Consider the following 27,781-nt stretch of genomic DNA (forward strand, 5'->3'; position numbering starts at 1 on the left):
TTGTGTCCATATACATGCAAATCGGTACACAGTAGCTATAGTCATGTGATCAAGACGGATATTTCCAATTTTTCATATTCCATCCTGAATATGTGTTTTGAGTTTTTCCATATACTCATTTCCATCTGTTACCGTAAGTGATCAACAAATTACTGGGTAAATGATGAACTATCATTTAAGATGCAATTTATTTTTCACACTATATATAAATAAGAGTTTAATACCCTACATATTTTATATGAAGGCTTAACCACAATGAGCAACTATGTCTTCTGTTTTTTCTTGTGCTGCCTACTGTTGCTTTCCCTTCATAAACAGGTACTCATACTATAACTGCTATAACTTAGATTGTGCAAGATTGTGCAAGATTGTGTGTGTGTGTGTGTGTGTGTGTGTGTGTGTGCGTGCGTGCGTGCGTGAGTGCGTGCGTGCGTGCGTGCGCTTTTCTTAAGCCAGTTATTGCAACACTCAATGAAGTGACTACCAGGATCAGCAGATCAAAGATGCAAAGTGACTCAATTCCCGTAAAGGCTCACAAATATTCTAAACCCAACTTTCCAGTTAAAAATATTCAGAATGAAAAAACATTATGTGAAAATAATGAGAATAGAATGATGCCCCTTCACTGAAAATAAATAGATGGAGTGGTTGAGGTTCAAATGCAACTAAGGATAATGGTACAAATATCACTGTTTATTATGAAAACAAATAACAAACAACGTTTGTGTGTGTTTTGAGTATTTCCATATACTTAGTCATTTCCATCTGTTAAGTGGTCAAAATAATTACTGGGTAAACGATCAACTAACATTTCAGATGCAATTCATTTTTCACACTGAATAATTCATTTGCCATTCAAAAGAAAAATCAGAAGCTAAGAGTTTAATACCCTACATATTATATATATATATATATATATATTGATAAACAAAATAAATCCTTAGTAAGACAAATTATAATCATATTAAATGCCCCAATTATATCATCATCATAGTATGAAGGCTTAACCACAATCAGCAATGATGTCTTCTGTGTTTTTTCTTGTGCTGCCCCTACTGTTGCTTTCCCTTTATAAACAGGTACTCAATCATACTATAACTGCTAGCATTGTGTAACAATTACAGAATTATCACACATTTTACTTCATCATCTTCATAATCATCATAACAATCCTCACCATCATCACAATTAAACGTAATATTTACATCCTATTAAAACAAAATAAAAAATGCAAGCTCCGACAAGTAATGTTTGAAAATAACCGAAAGATAATGGAATAATTTAAAAATAATGTCTGCCCACTTAGATATCTACTGAATATATTAAGCATATTGTTTGTCATAATCTGTAACTGTGTGTGTGTGTGTGTGTGTGTGTGTGTGTGTGTGTGTGTGTGTGTGTGTCGTGCATGGTGCGTGTCGTGCATGGTGCGTGCGTACGTGCATGCATGCCTGCGTTGGTGCACTCTTCTTAAGCCAGGGTTGCAACAGTCAGTAAAGTGATTACCAGGATCAGCAGAGATGCAAAGTGACTGGGAGTGCCACTCCTTAACACAGACCTCACCAAAAAAAACAAATACTATTAGCCTAAATCACTAAGATAAATAATAGATATGGGATATAAACATTTACGGTGCTGTACATGGTAGGTTCTGGGGTGAATTTACATTGAAAAGTAAAACATTTACTCCAACACTGCTGTATACTGTATGTCATATGAGAACCGTCATGAAGATAAGATAACTGTACCTCCACTCGGCACGTTCCAGGTTAATGGTCCCAGTCCCAGTGAGACACCTGCAGTGTCATAGGACACCTCCCTGCGGTTTCTTATGTGGTAGCCAGGGTAGCAATGCTGCAGGAAAGTAACATTCATATTTGAGACATTTAGCCGAAGCTCAAAGACACTGTAGCCTACTAATTTAACTGTGTCATGCACACGCACACACAAACATGGATACATACAGCAGTGCAGTCCTGCTGGTGTATCAGACACAAGTGGATCTGGCAGTGCAGGTAGATGGTGGAGAAGTTGTTGAAGGTGAACATCCTGAAGGAGAAACGTGCCACGTCGGAGACACCATTCATGTCCAGTTCTACTGTAGTGTCCCTTTCATTAGGACACCTGGACCACAGGGAAGGATGTTGCAATTATTACAAAACAATGTAGCAGCTAGAGGAGTGAAATACTAGTGCGGCTAAAAGAGAGAAGACAAGTGTTTGAGGATGCTTATTGGCTACAAATTGCTGTCTATATTATATTGAAAATGTATATATAATTATTATTTTCAATAATAATGACACAGATTATTTTACTGTGCAGATGCAAGGGCTCCATTACCAGTGTTAATACTCATCACTTAAATCACACAGTAGCTAATCTCTCAAGTACAGATTCCGAGCTATACGCTACCGTATCTGTGGCCTATCGGCAGGGTCATTCAGAACACCTGTATACATTGGGGATTAGTGGAGTGAAAACATAAGTGCCCCACCGGAAGAGGAGGGCTGAGGGTGGACCAACATCCTCACCCTCAACATCCCCTTGCAATAACGGCCTACCAGTGGTCCCAGTTTCTCCCTTCCACTTTCGCTAAATGCTTGCTCAGCGGGGGAAATGGGCTTCTGCTCTACAATATTATGTAACTATACAACTTGTTATGATTTGGCACCATAGTAAAATTTAACTGAAATTTTGAAATTGCTTACTCTCTAACAAGGAGATCCCAGTGGACAGGATAATTGGCGTTGTTGACAGGTGTGGCCCAGCAGGAGTCCAGAACAGTGGCGATCTGTTGCCTGTCCACTCCCTCCGATTGCACCTCGATGTACATCCTCTGGTTTATTTCCATTTCCATGTTACTTTCACCCGTGTAGGGGGAACGGTAGCCGGCGTCCAAGAATGGGATCATTCTCATACGATAGCTGCCCATCCCTGATGGAAGTCTCCTGGACACAATGCTACAAAAAAACAACAACTAATGCATTATATATAAGGTCATCAAAGTTATAAGGTAAGACATGTTGAAATAACCAAGTAACTAATTTGATACAACACAACAGTTAAGCACTTATCAGCGCTTGCACAAAAAGAAATAAACAGGTAAAATGCATCAGCATCTCAATTCAAGACACAAAAATATCAGGAACTGTGGCTCACACCTCAATGAAGCTGAACCCAACAGTCAGAGATGTTAGCTGACACAATTAAATTTGAAGCCACAATCCTGTTATTTATGAATTAGTCATCTGAATGAATTAAACATTATTTTAACCAATCTGGTAGAGTATGTTAATAGAATAACTAGCAGCTGTGTTGCTGTGTCCCAAGCTCAGTGGCATATAGGGTTGCGTTTTACTCTAACAATGAATTTACCTTCACTCTCCTGTTGGCTCCAATCCTGACATGGGCTGTCTCTTGTTGATTCGACAGGTATATGTCCACTGCTGACACAAATGATACATGATTGCTGCCACGGTGATTGTTAGTCGCGACCACTCTGAACCCAGTTTCAGTGGCAGTGCTATTCACACTCTCTGTGATGACGTAAGAGCATGTGCCCTGGAAATGAGCCAGTGCACCATCAAAGGTGACATAGTGGGGGTCCCCCCACACAGTGCAGGTGGTGAATGCGTCAAAGCAGCCTAGTTGGCCGTTTTCGATCGTGCACTGTTGCATGGGGGGACAGGATACAGAAGAGCAACGCAGATAATTCGGGGCAAAGCATTCACATCGCTGGGAGCAACCGGGTGTCCAAAAAGTCTCCCCAGTCTGTAAGGTGTAAGGGAAAGAGAGAAGCACACTGCACTCAGAAATCATGTTACACACTACCTGAGTTTGCTTTAGTTCGGTTTCATAATCATTGTTTTCTTGTCAGTGGCTCTTATGTTGCCATGTCATGTTAATGTTTTTCCTCTCTGCACCTGTACTGTAAGCTACAGTACATCCTTTTTCTGCACTAGTTATGTGATCATTATACTACAGACAACCTATAGACAATCTATAATTATTCGTAACATAGACAAGACAACCTATATACAATCTATATTTCAACGTATTTTTAGTATTTAAGACTGGTGGAATACATTTGGAATAATATGCTCACATTTCATAGGGGGCAAAATCGGCATATTATTTTAAAAATATTCCTAAAAAAGGAAATGGAGTTGGGAACTTCTCCTTTGGTCCACCCATTCCTGGGAGATGGTGAAAAAATAAAAAAACAAGTCCATTGTGGGGGTATGGGATTTTTTATCTATCACACTATCACTAAAATTCACCGAACATCTGCCTGTAAAAAATAACATTGATGTGGGCAGGGAAACAAATCTACCTTTTATGATGTCACTGAGCATCATGAAGGTACTGAAAGACCCACCCACCTCAGACATCAGCAGCATTATGAAAATTACAAAAATATAATTGTCCGGGTGAAAATCACGGTGTTTAGTGTTCTAGGGTTAAAAATGCAACTTAGGGGTTCAAAGTCTTGCTCGACACCAACTCTGGGGGAGCCCGGGTTTGAACTGGGAACCTTGCGGTTCCTATCCGGTCACTCGATCTACCCCTGAGCCGCTGCTGCCCCGTTATCAAAAGGTTATGAAGTGGAGCTTTAAGTGGACATACTAGTGAAAAGAACTGACAGACTGGAATGCTTACCCCAAAGTAGAATCCATCGTACTGGCAGCCACATCGTTCCACAGGGACACACTGACCTCCACTCCTGAGATAACCCTCATCACAGAAACAGCCCTCAGAGCACACTTGCTGTTTTCTGGACAATCAAGCCCTGCAAGCAAGAAAGCAAGGAAGGTTTAGTTTATACAGTAGGCAATACAGTAGGGCAGTCCACACTCTAGATATATTATAACTATATGGTCTGATGGCATCTTAAAACAGATTCACTTCCCCAGGGTTGGCAGCTCCTTCGTGCCAGTTGCTTTGAGGATTCACAACGAGACACACAATGGTTGCTCAAGGTGTTTAAAGACATTCTTAGGGTATGGTATGTACTCCCATTGAGAACACTGTCACTTTCTTTCGTATTGCACTGATTGAAATGGATACTTTTAGAAGATCTCATATTACTCCAGTGCTTGCCGCCTTACATTGGCTAAAGTTAATGTGAGAACACTTAGGTCCTCAGGCAAAGACCTTCTCATTGTTCCTAAAACAAAATTAAGAACAAAAGGTGATAGAGCGTTTGCGTTCGTAGCCCCTTCCTTATGGAACGAACTACCACTACAATTACAATTTACAATTTAGGCATTTAGCAGACGCTCTTAATCCAGAGCGACTTACATTAAGCAAGAACAAAAAGCATGGGAATACATCACATATGTAAAATGCATTTATCGCGAAACATGCGTAAGCTAAGAACGTAACTAGAACATATCTATATAATGACACTATACATATAAACTATAACTAGAACATATCTATATAATGACACTATACATATAAACTATACATATATGCTATACTATGCTGTACATATATACTATGAAGTGCTATGACTACATACAATGCACTTATTGTGCTGTCTACATGACATGCTATAAGTCTGTTTCAAATGCTATATAAGTCTAAGAAGTGCTGTCTAAGGGGGTAGGGTAAGTGTAAGTGCTATGGGCCATGATGGAGTCAAAACAAATGTTACAAGGTGCTGTACAATAACATGAAATAAAACACTCTCCCTAAGAAGGGCAGAGTCTGTCGATGCCTTTAAAAATCTGCTAAAAACCCACTTGTTTTGTAAGCATTTTGGTTCGTAATATTGTCTACATTGGTACTGTGTATTCATAGGTATTTTATTCACTGCTCTACTCTAATGCATTTTACTATTGTTTTGTCATTTTATTGTTGATCTATGATGTGATGCTCTTGTTTTATTTCATGTTATTGTACAGCACCTTGTAACATTTGTTTTGAAAGGCACTTTCTAAATAAATTGACCTTACCTTACCTTTTAGGCATTGTACTGACTGTAATGTGAGACACTGTAATCTTGTGTTTGCCGGCATCTTAATAATCCTTGCCTGACTGATCGGAAACCAAAAGCTCATATTCAATTCCTGTGAAGGCTTGAAAAAAAATTCCAGTTCAAAATATTCAAAATGATCACTCACTGACTCATCCCAGGGTCCTAGGGGTCTCTTCATATAATTCCAAATCAAACTGATTGTGTCCATAATATGGACTCCATATACATCATGCAAATCAAACTGATTGTGTCCATATACATGCAAATCGGTACACAGTAGCTATAGTCATGTGATCAAGACGGATATTTCCAATTTTTCATATTCCATCCTGAATAAGTGTTTTGAGTTTTTCCATATACTCATTTCCATCTGTTACCGTAAGTGATCAACAAATTACTGGGTAAATGATGAACTATCATTTAAGATGCAATTTATTTTTCACACTATATATAAATAAGAGTTTAATACCCTACATATTTTATAGATATATTGATAAACATTTAAAAAAAAATCCTTTAAGACAAATTATAATCATATTTAATTGCCCGAGGATGTCATAATCATAGTATGAAGGCTTAACCACAATGAGCAACTATGTCTTCTGGTTTTTCTTGTGCTGCCTACTGTTGCTTTCCCTTCATAAACAGGTACTCATACTATAACTGCTATAACTTAGATTGTGCAAGATTGTGTGTGTGTGTGTGTGTGCGTGCGTGCGTGCGTGCGTGCGTGCGTGCGTGCGTGCGTGCGTGCGTGTGTGCGTGCGTGCGCTTTTCTTAAGCCAGTTATTGCAACACTCAATGAAGTGACTACCAGGATCAGCAGATCAGATATGCAAAGTGACTCAATTCCCGTAAAGGCTCACAAATATTCTAAACCCAACTTTCCAGTTCAAAATATTCAGAATGAAAAAACATTATGTGAAAAATAGAATGATGCCCCTTCACTGAAAATAAATAGATTAAGTGGTTGAGGTTCAAATGCAACTAAGGATAATGGTACAAATATCACTGTTTATTATGAAAACAAATAACAAACAACGTTTGTGTGTGTTTTGAGTATTTCCATATACTTAGTCATTTCCATCTGTTAAGTGGTCAAAAGAATCAACTAACATTTCAGATGCAATACATTTTTCACACTGAATAATTAATTTGTCATTCGAAAGAAAAATCAGAAGCTAAGAGTTTAATATTATTTAATATTATATATATATATATTGATAAACAAAATAAATCCTTAGTAAGACAAATTATAATCATATTAAATGCCCCAATTATATCATCATCATAGTATGAAGGCTTAACCACAATCAGCAATGATGTCTTCTGTGGTTTTTCTTGTGCTGCCCCTACTGTTGCTTTCCCTTTATAAACAGGTACTCAATCATACTTTAACTGCTAGCATTGTGTAACAATTACAGAATTATCACACATTTTACTTCATCATCTTCATAATCATCATAACAATCCTCACCATCATCACAATTAAACGTAATATTTACATCCTATTAAAACAAAATAAAAAATACAAGCTCCGACAAGTAATGTTTGAAAATAACCGAAAGATAATTTAATAATTTAAAAATAATGTCTGCCCACTTAGATATCTACTGAATATATTAAGCATATCGTTTGTCATAATCTGTAACCGTGTGTGTGTGTGTGTGTGTGTGTGTGTGTGTGTGTGTGTGTGTGTGTGTGTGTGTGTGCCGTGCATGGTGCGTGTCGTGCATGGTGCGTGCGTATGTGCGTGGTGCGTGCATGCATGCCTGCGTTGGTGCACTCTTCTTAAGCCAGGGTTGCAACAGTCAGTGAAGTGATTACCAGGATCAGCAGAGATGCAAAGTGACTGGGAGTGCCACTCCTTAACACAGACCTCACCAGCCGTTCACCTGGAAAAGGAAAAAAAGTCACTAAGATAAATAATAGATATGGGATATAGACATTTACGGTGCTGTACATGGTAGGTTCTGGGGTGAATTTACATTGAAAAGTAAAACATTTACTCCAACACTGCTGTATACTGTATGTCATATGAGAACCGTCATGAAGATAAGATAACTGTACCTCCACTCGGCACGTTCCAGGTTAATGGTCCCAGTCCCAGTGAGACACCTGCAGTGTCATAGGACACCTCCCTGCGGTTTCTTATGTGGTAGCCAGGGTAGCAATGCTGCAGGAAAGTAACATTCATATTTGAGACATTTAGCCGAAGCTCAAAGACACTGTAGCCTACTAATTTAACTGTGTCATGCACACGCACACACAAACATGGATACATACAGCAGTGCAGTCCTGCTGGTGTATCAGACACAAGTGGATCTGGCAGTGCAAGTAGATGGTGGAGAAGTTGTTGAAGGTGAACATCCTGAAGGAGAAACGTGCCACGTCGGAGACACCATTCATGTCCAGTTCTACTGTAGTGTCCCTTTCATTAGGACACCTGGACCACAGGGAAGGATGTTGCAATTATTACAAAACAATGTAGCAGCTAGAGGAGTGAAATACTAGTGCGGCTAAAAGAGAGAAGACAAGTGTTTGAGGATGTTTATTGGCTACAAATTGCTGTCTATATTATATTGAAAATGTATATATAATTATTATTTTCAATAATAATGACACAGATTATTTTACTGTGCAGATGCAAGGGCTCCATTACCAGTGTTAATACTCATCACTTAAATCACACAGTAGCTAATCTCTCAAGAACAGATTCCGAGCTATACGCTACCGTATCTGTGGCCTATCGGCAGGGTCATTCAGAACACCTGTATACATTGGGGATTAGTGGAGTGAAAACATAAGTGCCCCACCGGAAGAGGAGGGCTGAGGGTGGACCAACATCCTCACCCTCAACATCCCCTTGCAATACCCTAACGGCCTACCAGTGGTCCCAGTTTCTCCCTTCCACTTTCGCTAAATGCTTGCTCAGCGGGGGAAATGTTGGGCTTCTGCTCTACAATATTATGTAACTATACAACTTGTTATGATTTGGCACCATAGTAAAATTTAACTGAAATTTTGAAATTGCTTACTCTCTAACAAGGAGATCCCAGTGGACAGGATAATTGGCGTTGTTGTGGCCCAGCAGGAGTCCAGAACAGTGGCGATCTGTTGCCTGTCCACTCCCTCCGATCGCACCTCGATGTACATCCTCTGGTTTATTTCCATTTCCATGTTACTTTCACCCGTGTAGGGGGAACGGTAGCAGAGGATGTACATCGGGTGCGTAAACATTACACGAAAATAGCTGAGATTGTGATTGTAGATCAGAAAAACGGGGTCAGGGGTGAGGGTATACCCAGTCAACAATCTATAAGGTTGCGTGGCACACAGTCCGCTTACCGGAGGTAAGAAGAGAGCCGGTCGTCTCGACGACTCCTCTCAGGGCGCCGCGTAGCTCCACAAAATAATAACAAAAGCAAACAAGCTGAGTGCCGAACCCGCTGGCGGAGGAAGCCTCAGTCTTGTCCGTGCGTTCGCTCCCTGGTGAAACCTGACCTCGTTGGGGGAAACCTTGTGACGGCGCTCGGCGTAGCCAAAGGGTCCCAAGCGTGAAACCGACCCCGTTGGTGGAGCCTTGGGCACCCTGGCTGCATAGCGTTGTGAGACCCGGAGTGAAACTGACCCCGTCGGAAGAAACTCCGTGGTTAATCATCGCGGCTGTATACCGCTGCGGCGGTCGGCGGGGTAGAACCCAGAGGAGCTGACCCAGTCGGCGGATCTCTGAGGCCATCTGCTGTCGCTGTTCGCTGCCGCCGCGGTCCGGGGGCCCGTTTACGCACCTAGGTGTGACTCTGCGTGGTAGAATCCGGTTACCGGTTTGAAACCACAGAGAAAGCTCTTCTCATCCAGAGAAGTCACAAACTCATGGCTGTCTAGGCGCAGCTAGCCAACACAGGGCTATTTTTTCAATGCCGCCAGCACCTGCTTACACATGGCGCTTCGGTGACCATAAGGGCCCTGACCTTATGGAGGAGCTACAGCAACTGGCTTCGGGCTCCCCAGGCAGTGGCAGGCAACTGGCCTCGACAGCTCCTCAAGCTGCGCAACCCCAGTTAGGTTTGGCAGCTCCGGTTGGAGGCCAACCGGCGGGGTATGGCTAGATGTGCTCAGCGCGCTGAGCCCACTCCTCAGTCCTGACAGTTCAGGGAACCCAGCCCCTGCCTGCTGTCTCTCGAGACAGTGGCTGTCAATTCAGGTGGACCCCTGGGTAGGTTCCACCATGTCTTAGGTGGGTTGTATGCTACATACAACACTCCCCGGTCAAGGAAGGGCTAGGGTTTGACAGGCCGGCCTCCGAGGCAACTGGCCTGCCATGCTCGAATGGGGGATGCTTATTCTCAGACCCCGAGATCCGACGCACTGACGCTATCTCACGACAGAACCTGAGTTCTGTGTCCTCCCATTCAGCATATACCTAGCCCCCTGCGTTGACGCAGTCCTGGGACCCTGGCATCGGGAGAGCCTTCACATCCAAACTTGGTTGACCGGCTGTTGTGCGTTTGCTCAAGAGGTGAAGTGCCACAACAATGTGGCTTCGGCAGCACGTTGGGCACCTAGGCCGGTGCCCCAACTGGAGGGCTTGCAGGAGTCAGTTCTCACAGTCCGCAAGGTTTCTCGGCATGTGTTGGAGGGAAAAGCTGGGACTCTGTCCCTCGCTCCAGTGACGGGCCACCTTCAGGGCTCACCCCGATTACAGTGAGCCAGCTTGGGCCTCCGCCCCTTAGGGCTGAGGGCAACCACGGTGCACTTTGTTCCCCCGGCTCCCCGGAACATGTGACCAGTGCATTATCTGTCATTTACGGTCAGGCACAGTGTCAGTTTACATGTATGTAAACGTGTATAGTTCCGTCTGTTCACACAGCAGAGTGTGACGAGACTGTCAGGGGTGAGCAGAACCACCATAAGGCTTATTACGGCATGGCCGTTTAAGCGCCTGGGTGTAATTGTGTGTGGTGGAAACCGGTTATCAGAGCCACGGAGTGAGCTCCCTCCTTATCCAGGGGTAATGGGCTACGCTGGTGACCTGGGGACACGGCGGACCGCTGTCCCACACAAGGGCAACACGAAGATCACCCAGTTACTGAAGGGTGCTCGCACCGTTAATCCCTCGCACATTAGGTCGGCAGTCCCCCCACGGGAGGTGGTACTGTCTGCCTTGCGGCATGAGCCAGTTAAGCGTGGACACTTGGGTGGTTTCTCGCAGGACAGCATTCTTGTTGTTAGCAGTGTCAGCCACAAGCATGTCCCTATCAGTGCATGAAGGATGCTGCCGCTTCCTACATGGCAATGTTTAGGTGGTGCTGGCACCAATCCCTGCATTCTACCATACAGCCTGATCAGAGTACGAGCCAGTCAGCCTGTTGAGTTGCACCCTTCCCACCCTCCTAAGCAGGGTGGTGAAGCAGGATTGCAGTCACTGTTGGGCCCTGTCAGGGCCTCTAATGGGCCAAACTGTCTTAGGCAGATGGTCTCCAAGACTGGGCTCCCTCATTGGGTTGTGAAACAATCTAGCAGGCATATAGGTGGGCAGGCAGGCCAGCCCCAACAGGGATGTGGGCACAATCTGTGCAGGGTCTTGTGGCCCATGCACTGATGACGAGATGTCCCTCTATCTGAGATCTGTGGGACGGACTCTGTGTCGATGCCGTCCGCATTTAGCAGGTTATACCAATGTGGTATCCATGTGGCAGCCAGCACCATCCTCACTAATTGTGCGGGGCTCCGCAGCAGGACATGGCTTCAACAGTCTGTTGGCCTACTGTCCGACGGGCGGACTTAAGCAGGAGGGCATGTCCCTGCAGACTGCAGTAACCTGGTTACATTTCCCAAAGGGCACCCTGGGGCTCAGAGGAGCTCAGGTTAGGGCCCCACCAGTCCCATTTGGGGGCCAGGCTGTTAGCCCTGGAGGCTCTATGATGAGCCCCCTTCAAAATCATTTAGTCAGTGAGCCTGACATAATGTCACTCAAGACAGCAGTTTGTTGGCTGTCACGTCTGCAAGGAGAAATGTGGGAGTTGCGAGCTCTGTCAACCCATAACAAGCTCGGCCGGGTGATGGAGTAGTTCACATCTCAATCAGGTGATTGAGCTCTGTCCTCTCTTCACATGCAGACGGATGAAGTGTGCAGACATAGCTGGTCACCCACTCTGCCCCGCTAGAGCGTTGGAGTCGTCCGTCAGGGTCACACGTAGGCCCACAAAGTGACAGACCAGCGCTTTGTGTGTTTTAGCAGGGGTGCTCGGGTACACCACGGTCGAAGGCTGGACTGTCCCACCGGATCACAGGGGTGATCCAACAGGAATACAAGCAGGCAGGAGTGCCAGTGTCGCCTGGAAGGCGGGCACACTCTGCCCATGGGATGACAGCCCCCTGGTTGCTGTAGAAGGGTGCATCTCTGGCAGAGATCTACACAGCAGTGACATGGTCGACTCTGTCTACATTTACCCTGTCCTACCGATGGAACGTGGTGGCATCCGCTCCCCCTGTGGGAGTCGCTCCTGCGTGCTACTCAGCGGTAGGGTCACCGGCACCTTGACCGGTCAGGTCGGCCGGGCATCTGACGGGCTGGCCCCGGTGGTCAATGGCCTAGCATCGTGCTGGGCCAGCTGAGCCTAGGTGGCATCTTGCGCCTAGGCCACGAGTTTTGTTGACTGGCCGCAGCGTCTGGCTGGGCCAGCTGAGCCTAGGTTGCGTCTTGCGCCTAGGCCACGAGTATTACTTACTTGGTACGAATAGTGGAGTTTTAGAGCATGTTGGCAAGCGCCTGTGGCAAGGATAGCCACGGTCAGACTCATGGCGCTCACCACGTATAGGCTCTAAGGGAATTCGAGGTTAAACTGCCTCGAGCTGCCGCAGGGGCAGCCGGGTCTGCTTATTTCATCGCGGTGTGTCTTAGAGCGTTCCCGTACAAATTGAATAATTTGTAGTGGAGAGCCAGTCTCGAACACGATAGAGAACTGTAACCCAGGTTCTCTGAGTGGAGAGACTGGCTCTCCACGAAAGAGCCGCTCCGAAATTCGTGTCAATCAAGAGTTAATCGAAGTGGCCATGCCCAGACGGGGCTTAAATAGCCCGCTGATTGGCATCTGGGCAGGGCCACCGTAGATGATGTGTCTTAAAGAGATATCCACGGACACTGCCCCGTGGGGTCAGTTCCCGTACAAATTGAATAATTTGTGGAGAACCTGGGTTACAGTGTAACCCTCCGATGTACAAAACCTCTCATTTGACATGAAGGTGCCTGTCAGGGCACTTAGACGGCACACTGGTAGAGTGCCCTGTATAATAATGAATTGCATTTTTATAGCGCTTTTCCAAGTGCTCAAAGCGCTTTACAATGGTTCATTCATTCATACATTGGGAGGTGAAGCGGCGAACAGTCGACGCCAGCGTCCTCACTTCCCACATTCACACACCAATGGTGGCAAGCTAAAGCAAACATATTTTCATTGGCTATGACATGCTAGGGTACTTGTGGTTAAAAGGCAATTTAGAATTCACTTGTGTTCAGAAGAAAAACAAAATCCCCCAAAATTAAGGTGTGTCTTTTACATTATGATTATTGATAAACATTTAGACATTTGCTAAGTAAAAATAATCACTTAAAATGCATTGAGCAGATACATCATTATCATCATCATAGTATGAAGGCATAACCAGTAGGAGCAATGCTGTCTTCTGTGGTTTAACTTGTGCTGCCCCCTACTGTTGCTTTTCCTTCATGAAGCAAGTACATGTATAGTCATAGCTACTTGCATGCTGTAATTAGAGAATAATCACAACTTTTCTTCATCATCATCATCATCAAACAATTTCATTTCACATTTACTCTCAAAATAAAAATGTAAATAAAACGGCATGCTCCACGAAGGAAAGTTTGAAAATTACCGTAATGGAATGATTTAAAAATATCATATCTGTACTTCATTTTATTATATTTGTCCTTCATATTAAGCGTACAACACTGACCCAGTGGAAGGCAGAAATGTCTAGTTACATACCTCTAGATTATTTGGATTAAAAAATGAATGGAAAGTTGAATGTCTATGACAAAATATGAAATCATTTATATATTCTCAGATGGACTGATATGAGGACCTTGTGTTTGCGTGCATGCGTGCGTTTGTGTTGTCTTCTTTTTTTAAAGATATTTTTTGGGCTTTTTTGCCTTTATTGATAGATGTACAGTAGGTTGACAGGAAAGAGGGAGAGAGATGGGGGGAAGACATGCAGCAAAGGTCGTAGCAGGGATTACCAGCCTAGGTACCCGGACCACTAGGCCAGCCTGGGTTCTCTTCTTAAGACAGGGTTGCAACAGTCAGTAAAGTGACCAGCAGGATCAGCAGGGATGACAACTTGTGGAGACTTGTGGAGTGGGAGCCTTGGAGACGAGGGTCGGAAACCTTTATCACAGACCTAACCGGCCGTGCAACTGGAAACGGAAAAAACTAAATATTATCAAATCAGATACAGTATATGGAATGTATATTCAATAGTAATATTAATTTATAGTGCTGTATGGCAGCATATATATATATATATATATAATATGTGTGTGCGTGTGTGTGTGTGTATGTGTGTGCCCCAACCACCATCCAAATGCGCCATAAAAATAAGATAACTGTACCTCCACTCTGTATTGTCCAGGTTAATGGTCCAACGGAGATGCCTGCAGTGTCATAGGACACGTCCCTGCGTTTTCTTTTTTGGTAGCCAGGGTAGCAATGCTGCAGGAAAGTGACATTTATATTTGAGACACAGCTGATACAATTTACAATTTAGGCATTTAGCAGACGCTATTAATCCAGAGCGATTTACATTAAGCAAGAACACTTGCACAAAGACACTTTTTCCCCCCAATTTACTGTATACTTTGTCATACAAATGAGCCACTTGACTAAAATAACAGAATAGCGAGTGGGTTCTGCGGATACAAATAGGGCAAGGGCAATATTAAGGACCCTTTAGTTTTCCCCTAAACATAATCATTTTATTTAGTTTAGCCAAGAGTCTGGCCAGAGAAGCAGTCATGAGTTTGGGGGAAACATATTGCATTACATTATATCATAATTCCCTTTAATCCTAAATTGTTGATGGTTATTTGAAGCCAATGTTAATTTCACGCACACACACACACACACACACACACACACACACACACACACACACACACACACACACACACACACACACACACACACACACACAGAAATACATACAGCAGTGCAGTCGTTTCTGCCAAGCACACACAAGTGGGTCTGGCAGTGCAGGTAGATGGTGGAGAAGTTGTTGAAGGTGAACATCCTGAAGGAGAAATGTGCCACGTCGGAGACACCATTCATGTCCAGTTCTACTGTAGTGTCCTCTTCATTAGGACACCTGGACCACAGGGAAGACCATTGTGATTATTAAGCAATCTATTGTGTAAGCAATAGGATTGAAAGGTAAGGGAGTTTTGGGGGGTATTTATATGTGCTAAAAAAAATGCCAATGGATACAGTATGTATAAATAGTCTCAAGAGTGAAGCTAACACTGAATAATTACTGTTATGTATAGATGCAGGGATCAGTTTCCAGTGTTAATACTCATCACTTCAAATCACAAAATATCTCTCTTACTCGCTAACAAGGAGATCCCAACGGACAGCATAGTTGGCGTTGTTGACAGGCGTGGCCCAGCAGGAGTCCAGAACAGTGGCGATCTGTTGTTTGTCAATACCCTCCGATCGCACCTCGATGTACATCCTCTGGTCTAATTCCACGTCCATGTTACTTTCACCAGTGTAGGGGATGCGGTAGCCGGCGTCCAAGAATGGGACCATTCTCATTTGATAACGGCCCAACCCCGATGGAAGTCTCTTGGTCACAATGCTATAGAAAAAACAAACAAGGAGGCGTGACATAACGTGAAACATAAGATTGAATTATTTGCTATTACCATTTCTATTTAAGACTCAAACAATATAATATACAAAAAGGGAAAGTAGTAATTGTGTGACCTTGTCTATACAGGATAGGATAACCACTACAATAGCTTGCCACCTTCTAATAGCAGGATTTATGGGAAATAAGGGGGTTGTAGTCAAGTGGAATGAGTTATTGGAAGGGGCAATGGCATGTGAGGCTCTCACCTCTCAATGGGGTTAATGCCGACATCCATAGACAGAGACTGTGTCAGAGGGTACTCGCAGCTGAAAGGCATCTGGACGGTCCTCTGGCGACTGATGATGGCATCAGTGGCGTCAAACTCACCCTGGATGACATTGTCGTACTTGAAGTAGGTCCCATTGCTCTGTCAGGTGGGATTACAAAATAGTATTAGGGATGTAAATGCTAAATTTATACTTAAAAGTGTCCGGCCGACACTTACTGTATCTGGCTATACTTGTCAAAAGGGTCATCCGACAAAGCATGAATTAGCAATTGCAGTTGTTTAGCGACTGGAGTTATTTATTCTTAGGTTAATTTAATGTGTTCAATAGATGCTTTATAGTATACAGAATAGTATACAGAACATCCATTATGTTTGGCTGAAAAAACACAATTCCATAAAGACTTGAAATAAAGTCCATGTACTAACTATTAAAAATAAACAATATTCTTTATACAACTGGAATCCTATTACACTGTATATAGGACTGTATATACGTCCAGCTTTATAAAGAATATTGTTTCTGTATACAGGTATCTACTATGTTGATATTTGTAGCAGTTCTGTAACAAAATCATTCTAGGCTTTGGACATTTTTACCGAGAGAACTGTCCCACACTGCTCGGCATTGTTATCAAAGTGGAACACCAGCCTTCCATCCTGGACAGTCCCTTTGCAGGATGAGTCCTTGAGGTGGAGATCCTTGGGATAGAAGCCAGCTTCAAACAACTGGCAGCGGGACAGGGACATGTTGCCTGCACTACTGGCACAGGAGACAAATGAATCTATGGAAGAGAGATAAGAATATTCAGTATATGTTATAATGCAATACACCAATAAGGATAACTATGATGAGGACTCTAACAATTCGGACGCCAACCATTCCACTGTCAAAGCAACTGCCTTCATGTAATTAACTGTTAACCTGGCCGTGGCCCGTGGCTCAGCGGTCCAGGCACCTTAGCTGGTAATCCAGTCTGGCAGTGTGCCGCGGGTTCGACTCCCGATCCAGACGGCCTTTACTGCATGTATCATGTATGCCCCATCTCTCTCCCCATTTCCTGTCAGCCTACTGTCTATCCCTCCATAAGAAATATAAAATAAAGGCGAAAAACATTTTAAAAAAAAAGAACTGTTAAACTATTAGGCTATTGAAAGACGGACCAGTTTCATCATAGTGGTTCAGTGTGACCTGTACTTTACCATAGCTCTCGTTGTTGCGGCGATGGTGGTTCTCATCACAGAAGCAGCCGTAGATGCCATCCTGCTCCCCACACCACTCATGCTCGACACAGTCCAGTTCCTCACAGGGGTCTGTCTCCGCTGGGGTCATAAAATAACTTCACAATTTAACACAACTATGACAAGTGGCTGGCTACACATGTGTCTTTTCAAACATTCGCCTTGTCTTCGTGTTATCTTGGCTAATCATCAATACAGTGTCTACTGTACGTACCACACTGCAAATTAGCACGCCACTGAGGGATTTCCAACCCCAAGACTGTGCAGGTTGTCTCATAGGACGAGACAGCAGAACACAGCATGCCATTGGCCGGCGAGTAGAGGCAGAGGTCATAGACACAGGAAGTGAAGAATGGCTGAGGGTCAGAGTGCAGGTGGCAGGTGCTGAACGGGCCAGTAGTGTTGGTGATGATGCTACACAGGTGTGAGTACTCCTCTCTGAAGCGACAGTTCTCCTCTCTAGGTCTGTCATCTGTGGCCCCACATCTATCAAGGACAGGACATGGGGAGGTTCAGGCTCTTAAGTCATATTCTTTCTGTATGGCCACATCGCTCATGCGACAGTAACACAATACATGACGGTTCTCAGCTGAAAATCTATTATTTTCGGCATGTAGTTTGTATGACAAAGTATAAATTAGCCTAATGGCTAATTAATTACATACCAATTTATTACATACTATTTATTACATACTAATTAATTACATTCTGGATCTTTTTTTTCAAGGTTTTCCTCATGACGCAATACGCATTATTAACATAAAAATATGAAATATTTAATTGGCTCACCCAGTACGGCTGGTTGGAGACTTCCAGCCATCACCAAAATCATTGTCATTCTGTGCCACTGTGCCGTCGGGCAAGGCCTTGTCATCTGCAGGGTCACCATTGAAGTTACCACACATGCCAACAACTCTGTTGCGGTGGTTTTGACCCACTCTGACCAACAGAGTGCTCCGGCCATCAAACTGGACAATCACATTGCTGGCATTGACCACTACATAAGATCCAGCACTTGCCACCTGAGCTAGACTGCCCACAGTGGCAGGGAGAGACACATCACTGTTGTTAACCTGGAATATAAGAGAGAAAGAGAATGAATATTATATAATTCACAACACCCCAATGTTGTGACTTTTCTGCCATCAGAGGAAAAACAAATCATCTAAAATACTAGGTTGACCTTGGTGCACTGACACAGCTGCAACTAATACAATTACAATTAATAATACAGCTAAATTCAAAGCCCATTATTTCATCTGCAGCTGTGTTGAAGTTTTGCCCATTAGATTGTAGCAGAATTAGATGGGTTGGATTAGTTCACCTTAACAATGCATTTACCTTCACTATCCTGTTGGCTCCAATCCTGACATGGGCTGTCTCTTGTTGATTTGACAGGTATATGTCCACTGCTGACACAAATGAAACGCGATTGCTGCCACGGTGATTGTTAGTCGCGACCACTCTGAACCCAGTTTCAGTGGCAATACGATTCACACTCTCACTGATGATGTAAGAGCATGTGCCCTGGAAATGAGCCAGTGCACCATCAAAGGTGACATAGTGGGGGTCCCCCCACACAGTGCAGGTCTGTGTCTGTCTCCGTGTTGGTGCTGTCTGTCTGGTTGTAGGAAGGCTAGGAACTGTGGTTGTAGGACGGCTAGGAACTGTGGTTGGAGGAAGGCTAGGAACTGTGGTTGGAGGAAGGCTAGGAACTGTGGTTGGAGGAAGGCTAGGAACTGTGGTTGTAGGAAGGCTAGGAACTGTGGTTGTAGGAAGGCTAGGAGCTGTGGTTGTAGTGACTGTTGTTAAAGGTGCTGCTGTGCTGGCCGCTGTAAATGTAAAACTTTCATAATCAGTACGTGCAGGCACAGAAAAATCTAAATCAAACGTGTACAAGGAAGAGTCTGAGGTTTTATTTGTTGAATCATTAACTCTTACCAACTGAGGATATATCCACAGGAAGGGTGAAGTTAGAGCTGGAGGCAGCCTCCACAAGCATATCAACCACAGAAGTGGCATCTGGTGCTGCAGTCCCTTGGTTGAATATTAATTCAGCATTTACCTTCACTGATCCTGAGCTATAAAAGTGATTTAGGAAAGTTGTGTTTTTTAGGATTATTTATTGCATTGCATCAACGTTCGTTATAAATTAGTAAAGCATTTCTGAGTAATTAAATAAAGACCATCAATGCATACCTGAAACGTGTTACAACAGTCCGATTGAAAGTATCACCAAATTGTGCACTAAAGACGACGTCAATCTGTAAAAAGGAAGTCATTGGAAAAAATTATAATAATTCCAGAGAAACTGTGAAAGAATCACTATTATTGAACCAATATCATTTCATGGGTTATTATTAATCAATTTATATTTGATGAATAGATAAGGATGTTCATGAGATTTTAAAAGTGGAAGGTAAAAATGTATATTATGAATCTTCAATAATTTCAAGTTGTTTTTTTCAACAGGACAATTGAACAAAGAAAAGCAAAACATGTCCATGCAGTATGTTTCTCTGTAAATGTTATTATATTATTATTCCTTTGTCAGACATCAATATTATGAGTACATTCATACATTCAACAAATCCATAAACACACAGGGAATGTTATTTGATAAGCTAGTGGTGAGTAATTTACTGTAGTAGGATAGAGAAGGTTGTCTTCCCTAAACTTACAGCTACAAATTGTGTACAGACTGTAGATACAGATAAACCTGGATTATGGTAATATTGTTTGTCAAATATTGTTCCCGCAGCCACCTGGTGACAAGCAGGTGACAGATGGACTATATGGAATTCAGAACTATGGACAGCACCGTTTGTTATGCATAGGGGGGTGCGTGCATGCAACGCACGGCACAACTATACTGAAACAAATTGGAGATTGACAGATGAACAGATTGACAGACAGCTTATGCCACGTAAGTCAGTGAGTTCGATTTCTAAGTTTATACTGTATATTTTGACAATGAGTCATTCAAAAATTGTACTACTATTGTGAAAAAGTGCTCTCATTAATGAACGCATTTTTTTAAGTACTCATACCTGTATGTTGTTGTTTAATTTAGCATTTAATTCTGAGGCTACTACATGTAATTTCACGGAGGACAGTCACATATAACTACGGATGAAACTTTGGTCAGCCTACTTTTACGGTGTTGCATAAGCAGAGAAGCTTAGAGGCCTTGCCTGAAGAACAAAACCCTAATATATCCCCTGGCCACGGGGGATTCCCCTTAATGTAGTGTTTAAGATATTTGGCATTGCATCACGTCTCTCTCTCCTCCCCCCCCCCCCCCCCCACAGTATTGCTGTAATGAACATGAAGCATGATAATGAACTTACCGCTGAAGCTACTTGGTTCGATAAGGTCTTGAATGCAGCCGAGGATTTGTTTGAAAGTTCTGCTGTGAAGGTTTGGTCTATTTTGAATTCCAACAGAACCTTTGGCTCTTCTGGTGGTGCAGATGTTGTAGCTGCAGGAAGTCTAGGAACTGTGGTTGGAGGAAGGCTAGGAACTGTGGTTGGAGGAAGGCTAGGAACTGTGGTTGTAGGAAGGCTAGGAACTGTGGTTGTAGGACGGCTAGGAACTGTGGTTGTAGGAAGGCTAGGAACTGTGGTTGTAGGACGGCTAGGAACTGTGGTTGTAGGAAGGCTAGGAACTGTGGTTGTAGGACGGCTAGGAACTGTGGTTGGAGGAAGGCTAGGAACTGTGGTTGTAGGACGGAAAGGAACTGTGGTTGTAGGAAGGCTAGGAACTGTGGTTGTAGGAAGGCTAGGAACTGTGGTTGTAGGACAGCTAGGAACTGTGGTTGTAGGACGGCTAGGAACTGTGGTTGTAGGAAGGCTAGGAACTGTGGTTGTAGGAAGGCTAGGAACTGTGGTTGTAGGAAGGCTAGGAACTGTGGTTGGAGGAAGGCTAGGAACTGTGGTTGTAGGAAGGCTAGGAACTGTGGTTGTAGGACGGCTAGGAACTGTGGTTGGAGGAAGGCTAGGAACTGTGGTTGGAGGAAGGCTAGGAACTGTGGTTGGAGGAAGGCTAGGAACTGTGGTTGTAGGACGGCTAGGAACTGTGGTTGGAGGAAGGCTAGGAACTGTGGTTGTAGGACGGCTAGGAACTGTGGTTGGAGGAAGGCTAGGAACTGTGGTTGGAGGAAGGCTAGGAACTGTGGTTGTAGGACGGCTAGGAACTGTGGTTGGAGGAAGGCTAGGAACTGTGGTTGTAGGAAGTCTAGGAACTGTGGTTGTAGGAAGTCTAGGAACTGTGGTTGTAGGACGGCTAGGAACTGTGGTTGGAGGAAGTCTAGGAACTGTGGTTGTAGGAAGTCTAGGAACTGTGGTTGTAGGAAGTCTAGGAACTGTGGTTGTAGGAAGGCTAGGAACTGTCGTTGTAGGAAGGCTAGGAACTGTGGTTGTAGGAAGGCTAGGAACTGTGGTTGTAGGACGGCTAGGAACTGTGGTTGTAGGAAGTATAGGAACTGTGGTTGGAGGAAGGCTAGGAACTGTGGTTGGAGGAAGGCTAGGAACTGTGGTTGGAGGAAGTCTAGGAACTGTGGTTGGAGGAAGTTTAGGAACTGTGGTTGTAGGAAGGCTAGGAACTGTGGTTCTAGGAAGGTTAGGAACTGTTGTTGTAGGAAGGCTAGGAACTGTGGTTCTAGGAAGGTTAGGAACTGTGGTTGGAGGAAGGCTAGGAACTGTGGTTGGAGGAAGGCTAGGAACTGTGGTTGTAGGAAGGCTAGGAACTGTGGTTGTAGGAAGGCTAGGTACTGTGGTTGTAGGAAGGCTAGATACTGTGTTTGTAGGAAGGCTAGGTACTGTGGTTGTAGGAAGGCTAGGAACTGTGGTTGGAGGAAGGCTAGGAACTGTGGTTGGAGGAAGTCTAGGAACTGTGGTTGGAGGAAGGCTAGGAACTGTGGTTGGAGGACGGCTAGGAACTGTGGTTGGAGGAAGGCTAGGAACTGTGGTTGGAGGAAGGCTAGGAACTGTGGTTGTAGGAAGGCTAGGAACTGTGGTTGGAGGACGGCTAGGAACTGTGGTTGGAGGACGGCTAGGAACTGTGGTTGGAGGAAGGCTAGGAACTGTGGTTGTAGGAAGGCTAGGAACTGTGGTTGGAGGACGGCTAGGAACTGTGGTTGGAGGAAGGCTAGGAACTGTGGTTGTAGGAAGGCTAGGAACTGTGGTTGGAGGAAGGCTAGGAACTGTGGTTGGAGGAAGTCTAGGAACTGTGGTTGGAGGAAGGCTAGGAACTGTGGTTGTAGGACGGCTAGGAACTGTGGTTGGAGGAAGTCTAGGAACTGTGTTTGGAGGAAGTCTAGGAACTGTGGTTGGAGGAAGGCTAGGAACTGTGGTTGTAGGACGGCTAGGAACTGTGGTTGGAGGAAGAGGAAGGCTAGGAACTGTGGTTGTAGGAAGGCTAGGAACTGTGGTTGTAGGACGGCTAGGAACTGTGTTTGGAGGAAGTCTAGGAACTGTGGTTGTAGGAAGGCTAGGAACTGTGGTTGTAGGAAGGCTAGGAACAAAGCAGCCCAGTTGGCCGTTTTTGATAGTGCACTCTTGCGTGGGGGTACAGGATACAGCAGAGCAACGCAGATCATTCGGGGCAAAGCATTCACATCGCTGGGAGCAACCGGGTGTCCAGAAAGTCTCCCCAGCCTGTAACGCGTAAGGGAAAGAGAGAAGCACACTGCATTCAGAAATCATGTTACACAAATGGTGGTTTAAGTTTACTTTACTTCTGTTTCATATTGTCAGTGGTTCTTAAGTTGTCATGCTGTCAGACATGTTAATGTTTTTCCACTCTGCACCTGTACTGTAGGGTGTAGGCTCAGGCTGTACAGTAGGCCTACAAATTAATGCTGACTTTTATGCTCATTATTCACTTACAAACTTTAGACAATCTATATTTCAACGTATTTTTCTTGCACAAAATAGAACTGGTGAGTTAAAGTTGGAACATAATATTAATATTATATTTGAGGGATTGCATTGAGGGATTTTTGATTGAGACCTAGGCTAGAATGGAATGTATTAGTTTACTTAAGCAGAAGGGAGTTCCACCACGCCTCAAACTGACTGGAAAGCAACTTACCCCAATGTAGAATCCATCGTACTGGCAGCCACATTGTTCCACAGGGACACACTGGCCTCCACTCCTGAGATAACCCTCATCACAGAAACAGCCTTCGGCACACACTTGCTCGCAGCTAGCATCGATGCTGCTGGCACATGTTTGCCCGCAGTCTGTGCCACAAAGCTCATAATGGCTGTTTGCTGGACAATCAAGCCCTGCAAGGGAGAAAGTAAGGAAGGCTTAGTTTATACAGTAGCGTAGGCACGTTTCATACTTCCTGTGAAGTAGGCTTGGCTTTTAAAGTACCAGTAACGAAAGCTTGTTTATTGTTCTCTTTGATGGTATCTCAAATAAACATTGTCTGACTACAGTACTGATATACTATAAAGTAGTCTTGGCTGATAAAGTACTTCCAGTAAAGGAGGCTTGTTTATTCATCCGTCTGATGATATCTTAATAAGCCTGGTCTGACTGGATTTGTACTAATATACTGATATACAGTAGCCTGCCTTCCTAAACAGGCTGGTGAGGAAGGCAGGCTCTGTCGTGGGGACCTCACTGGAGGGGGTGGAGGAGTTAGCCATGGTGCATAAACTGGATACCATCATAGAGAATCCCTCCCACGGTCCCACCCCCTCCACCTAGATATAGTGGGGCACCTGAGCAAGTGAGGAAATAACAGATTCACTTCCCCAGGTTTGGCAGCTCCTTCATGCCAGTTGCTTTGAGGATTCACAACGAGACACACAATGGTCGCTCTCCAACAACACTTTTTGATGAATTGAAAATGGTGGGCCCTATTGTAAACAAGTGTAATGCTTTATGGTGTCGTCCACTCACTGTTAACAGTTATTGTATTGAGGTGTACTTGAAATGTACTGTAATTCTGCAAACTGTTAATCAATCAATAAATCAATCAATCAATCAATCAATCAATCAATCAATCAATTTCCTACTCTTGACCATCTAAGTAGGCTTGGCTGATACAGTATTCTTCTGTCTGATGGCATAATTCATAATCCTTGTCTGACTGCATTTTCTACTGATACACTGATACTGATTTACAGAGCCGAGAACAATAGATTTGACCCAGATGTCTTGGATGCCAGAGTGAACTTAACTTACCGCAGACAGTGTTCTGCCTCCAAGGGTAGATTCTAACATTGGCAGATTGACAGGCGCTGACGTAAGTCTGAATAGCTCTGCACAGCACATCTTGGCCTCTGCTCCCCGTAATGCACACATCAAACGCACAGTCATTGAAGTAAGGCGTTGGGTCCACCTCCCCGTGGCAGAAACTGAGGGGGCCCTCAGAGGCTCTAATCACCTCACATTGGGCCCTAGAGGGCGCCTCGTTGGCACAGCGCGGGCAGGACGCGCCACACCCTTCACTGCAGGTGTTGTTGCTGGGCACCTTCCAGGCATTGCCAAACACAGTGGCAGAAGAGGCCACAAGTCCAGTGGCCGTGAGGAACTCGTCATTCTGGTTCCCGTTGAAGTTCCCACATAGTCCGCATGTTCTGCCACTATTTTTGAAATGAGTGAAAACAAATGGTTTTAATTATACTTTGTTTTTGTCTTGCAGACATTGATAGTGGTTTTGCAACAACATCAGATGTGAAAAAGTGTGAACAGACAAACATTTATTATTATTATTATAATTATTATTATTATGCTGAATTCACACCAGCAGTGTCAACTACGGTGTAATTACGGTAAAATGCAATAAATTAAACAAGTCCAAGGTTATGAGTGACAGCCTGTCATGTCAATGTTTGTAGCAAATAATGAAAAGAAAGATTTGAACTAGCAGCTGTATAGTCTATGTGAAATTAAATATTATTATTACTTGCGCAAGCAGAGCGTGCAAGTAATGTTATCAGTCAGCAGCATATGATATGACGTCATATGCTGGCACGGGACATACGGAAGCAGACCGTGCAGGTATGTTTTCCGCGTATGTCCCATGACGTGATGAAGATATGTACCAATGCCAGGGTATAATTGGTTTACGATGGTGACGCAATGATGATATGTTTCAGTGTCGGGTGGATTAAAGGGACATACGCATCAAACCACCTGAGTAACCACATTATACCACTAACCAACTCAGAAATTACATATACATACATATAGACATATACATATAGACATATGAGCATATGACGTGATGAATATATGTACCAATACCATGGTATAATTGGTTATCGATGGTGACGTAACGATGACATGTTTCAGTGTCGGGTGGACTAAAGGTAATGCCCCTATGTATACATGTATGTAATCTGACACCACTGCCATAACAGGCATAAGTAATCATTACCATACTTCAAAATACTACTTTCTTTCCTCCAAAAGCAAGGTACGTAGCAAATAGCTAAACCTAATAATTCAATATTGCAAACGTTCTTTCACAGAGAGGCTGAGATTTGAAAGTTTGTAGCGGTCTACAGTACTTGCACGCTCTGCTTGCGCACTAGTAGGCCTACTTGTGTTTAACAAGCAAGTAGGCACTCGACAGAGTGCAGTTCTAGTTATTATTATTTTTGTTTTTAAAGATTTGTTTTTTGGGGGCTTTTTATGCCTTTATTGAAAGGGAACAGTAGTCAGACAGGAAAGGGGGAGAGAGATGGGGAGTGACACGCGGCAAAGGCCGTCGGGCTCGGGAGTCGAACCCGCGGCACGCCGGCCGTCTGGTTTGGCAGCCTAGGTGCCCAGACGGTTGAGCTAACCATCCGGGCCTATGTGAAATTAAATATTGAGCAACTACATGACCTAGTTATTGGACCTAGGTTGGAAACAAACAAGCTGCAATAGACAGGAGCAGGTTACGTCTCTATGTGAGGTGCAGGAACACTGCAACTGGAGCTGTCACTGCTCCCACAAAACTGGAGATTTATGTGGGCTTGTACATGTTGTTTACTTGTACTAGAGCGGTGCCCATTTGGCGCTGGCCTACTTGGAACGATGCAAGTTGGAAATGAATGCCCCACCCCGTTATTATGTCTGTGTCCCTTTTATGCCCTTATATGGAGTTCTTTGTCAGTCATAACCAAATATGGAGTCTATACAGATGTCAGAACACCATTTTGATGTCAGTACAGCTAGGCCAGCTCCATGAATGGAGCCTTGGCAGGGCCCCTGTCCAGAGTCTGGGCAGATCGTCAAGACCTTTCGTGGGTCTGACTGACTCAAGGCCGGCACTGCACTCCCTGTTGTGGTGTGGAGCGCGTTACGTGTGTGTCAAATTTGGAGTCGGTGGGGCGAACGGTTCTCGAGTTACGTGGATTTATAGATAGATGTTGCTAACGCTTGCGAAATGCGAATACTTTTAGAGATTTTAAATGAATAGTTATTATTTAAAAAAATAGCAAGACATTTAATTAACAGCAAAAATATACATGAAACATACCTATAGTTTGACGGTACAGAGATGGACACCCAAGTTGACCCATCATAGCTGACACTGAGCCCAAAGTCAGTATTGACAAATGTGCGATGTCCACTTAGATAGATAGACACACGACCACCATCCAAGAGAATAGGCAAGCTTCTAGACACGCCATTCACCTTAAAGGAAAGTTGAAATGATAATAATTTGATAAAAGTATATATTTTTTTGAAAATAACAATGTGCTTGTTTTTCCTTATGAGTTCTGTAATAGTACTAAACATTATGCAACAAGGCAATTACTGGTTCACATATGACTTACCTGCACCTCTCCACGTCTCCCCCTTGACATGTGCACCTGGTAGCCCCACACACTGACAAACACTTCAGCCGTGATGGAAACACTGGATCCTCGCCATGCCTCATTCTTGGCATCTACTTGAAACTGATGCAAACTGGTGTCATTGCACACGGTTGCCAGAACATAGCGACAGGTCCCCTGGAAGTCAAATGCTTTGCCATCAAAGGTGAGGTAGTGAGGGTCCCCGGAGGCAGAACAGGTGCCATGGGGACTTGGGTGGCAGCCATAGTCACCGTCTGTCACCCGGCAGGATTCCTGGGGATCACAGGTTCTGGGCGTACAGTGGACCGCGCCAGTGATGCCGTTACAGCTACAGTAGCTCTGACACTCCTCACCAGCCCAGAAGCTCTCACCAGCTTGCCGATAGCGGCCCTCATGCTGGCATCCACAGCCGATGGTTGGCACACACCGGTTGCCACTGAGGAGGAAGCCATCATCACACTGGCACCCTTCCTGGCACACGGTGGCACAGTAAAATGGGAAGGACAGACTGGGGCAGGAGGAAGGGCAGGAAGTGCCACACAGTTCATAGTGGCTGTTAGATGGACACGTTTGCACTGAAAAAGAGAA

At 44.1% G+C, this 27,781-nt stretch overlaps 2 protein-coding genes and 1 long non-coding RNA gene across 3 annotated transcripts in view; all 3 read right to left on the reverse strand.

Moving 5' to 3' along the window:
• Positions 1-27,781, reverse strand: part of LOC306915071 (IgGFc-binding protein-like) — a gene marked incomplete at its 5' end in the record, with an annotated part of 95,271 nt that overhangs the window by 64,892 nt on the left and 2,598 nt on the right. Inside the window, 13 exons of the mRNA XM_079492316.1 lie at positions 9,698-9,783; positions 15,242-15,370; positions 15,611-15,862; positions 16,123-16,283; positions 16,743-16,927; positions 17,346-17,465; positions 17,599-17,870; positions 18,174-18,457; positions 22,880-23,041; positions 23,478-23,674; positions 24,585-24,985; positions 26,872-27,029; positions 27,173-27,768. Coding sequence (XP_079348442.1) covers positions 9,698-9,783; positions 15,242-15,370; positions 15,611-15,862; positions 16,123-16,283; positions 16,743-16,927; positions 17,346-17,465; positions 17,599-17,870; positions 18,174-18,457; positions 22,880-23,041; positions 23,478-23,674; positions 24,585-24,985; positions 26,872-27,029; positions 27,173-27,768 — 3,003 coding nt within the window. The remainder of the gene's footprint in view (positions 1-9,697; positions 9,784-15,241; positions 15,371-15,610; positions 15,863-16,122; positions 16,284-16,742; positions 16,928-17,345; positions 17,466-17,598; positions 17,871-18,173; positions 18,458-22,879; positions 23,042-23,477; positions 23,675-24,584; positions 24,986-26,871; positions 27,030-27,172; positions 27,769-27,781) is intronic.
• LOC306915356 (pancreatic secretory granule membrane major glycoprotein GP2-like) lies at positions 1,711-3,273 on the reverse strand. The gene is made up of 4 exons (XM_079492672.1): positions 3,162-3,273; positions 2,709-2,960; positions 1,965-2,124; positions 1,711-1,854 (listed from the first exon to the last, which is right to left on the reverse strand). The coding sequence occupies exons 2-4, from the start codon at positions 2,930-2,932 to the stop codon at positions 1,726-1,728; spliced, it is 513 nt and encodes a 170-aa protein (XP_079348798.1). The 5' UTR covers positions 2,933-2,960; positions 3,162-3,273; the 3' UTR covers positions 1,711-1,725.
• Positions 7,748-8,380, reverse strand: LOC306915357. The gene is made up of 3 exons (XR_013788802.1): positions 8,270-8,380; positions 8,054-8,159; positions 7,748-7,878 (listed from the first exon to the last, which is right to left on the reverse strand). It is a non-coding gene; the product is annotated as an uncharacterized lncRNA (long non-coding RNA).

The sequence above is a fragment of the Electrona antarctica genome (genome assembly GCF_951216825.1).
Source record: "Electrona antarctica genome assembly, chromosome: 22".
Classification (NCBI taxonomy): domain Eukaryota; kingdom Metazoa; phylum Chordata; class Actinopteri; order Myctophiformes; family Myctophidae; genus Electrona; species Electrona antarctica.

What these genes read in the sequence shown, in the direction of transcription:
- LOC306915356 (XM_079492672.1), bottom strand. Translation starts at nt 2,932, where the DNA reads ATGGGCAGCTATCGTATGAGAATGATCCCATTCTTGGACGCCGGCTAC. An exon ending in TGGGATCTCCTTGTTAGAGA is followed by an intron (nt 2,125 to 2,708) that starts GTAAGCAATTTC and finishes CCTGTGGTCCAG; the next exon opens with GTGTCCTAATGAAAGGGACA. An exon ending in ACCAGCAGGACTGCACTGCT is followed by an intron (nt 1,855 to 1,964) that starts GTATGTATCCAT and finishes ACTTTCCTGCAG; the next exon opens with CATTGCTACCCTGGCTACCA.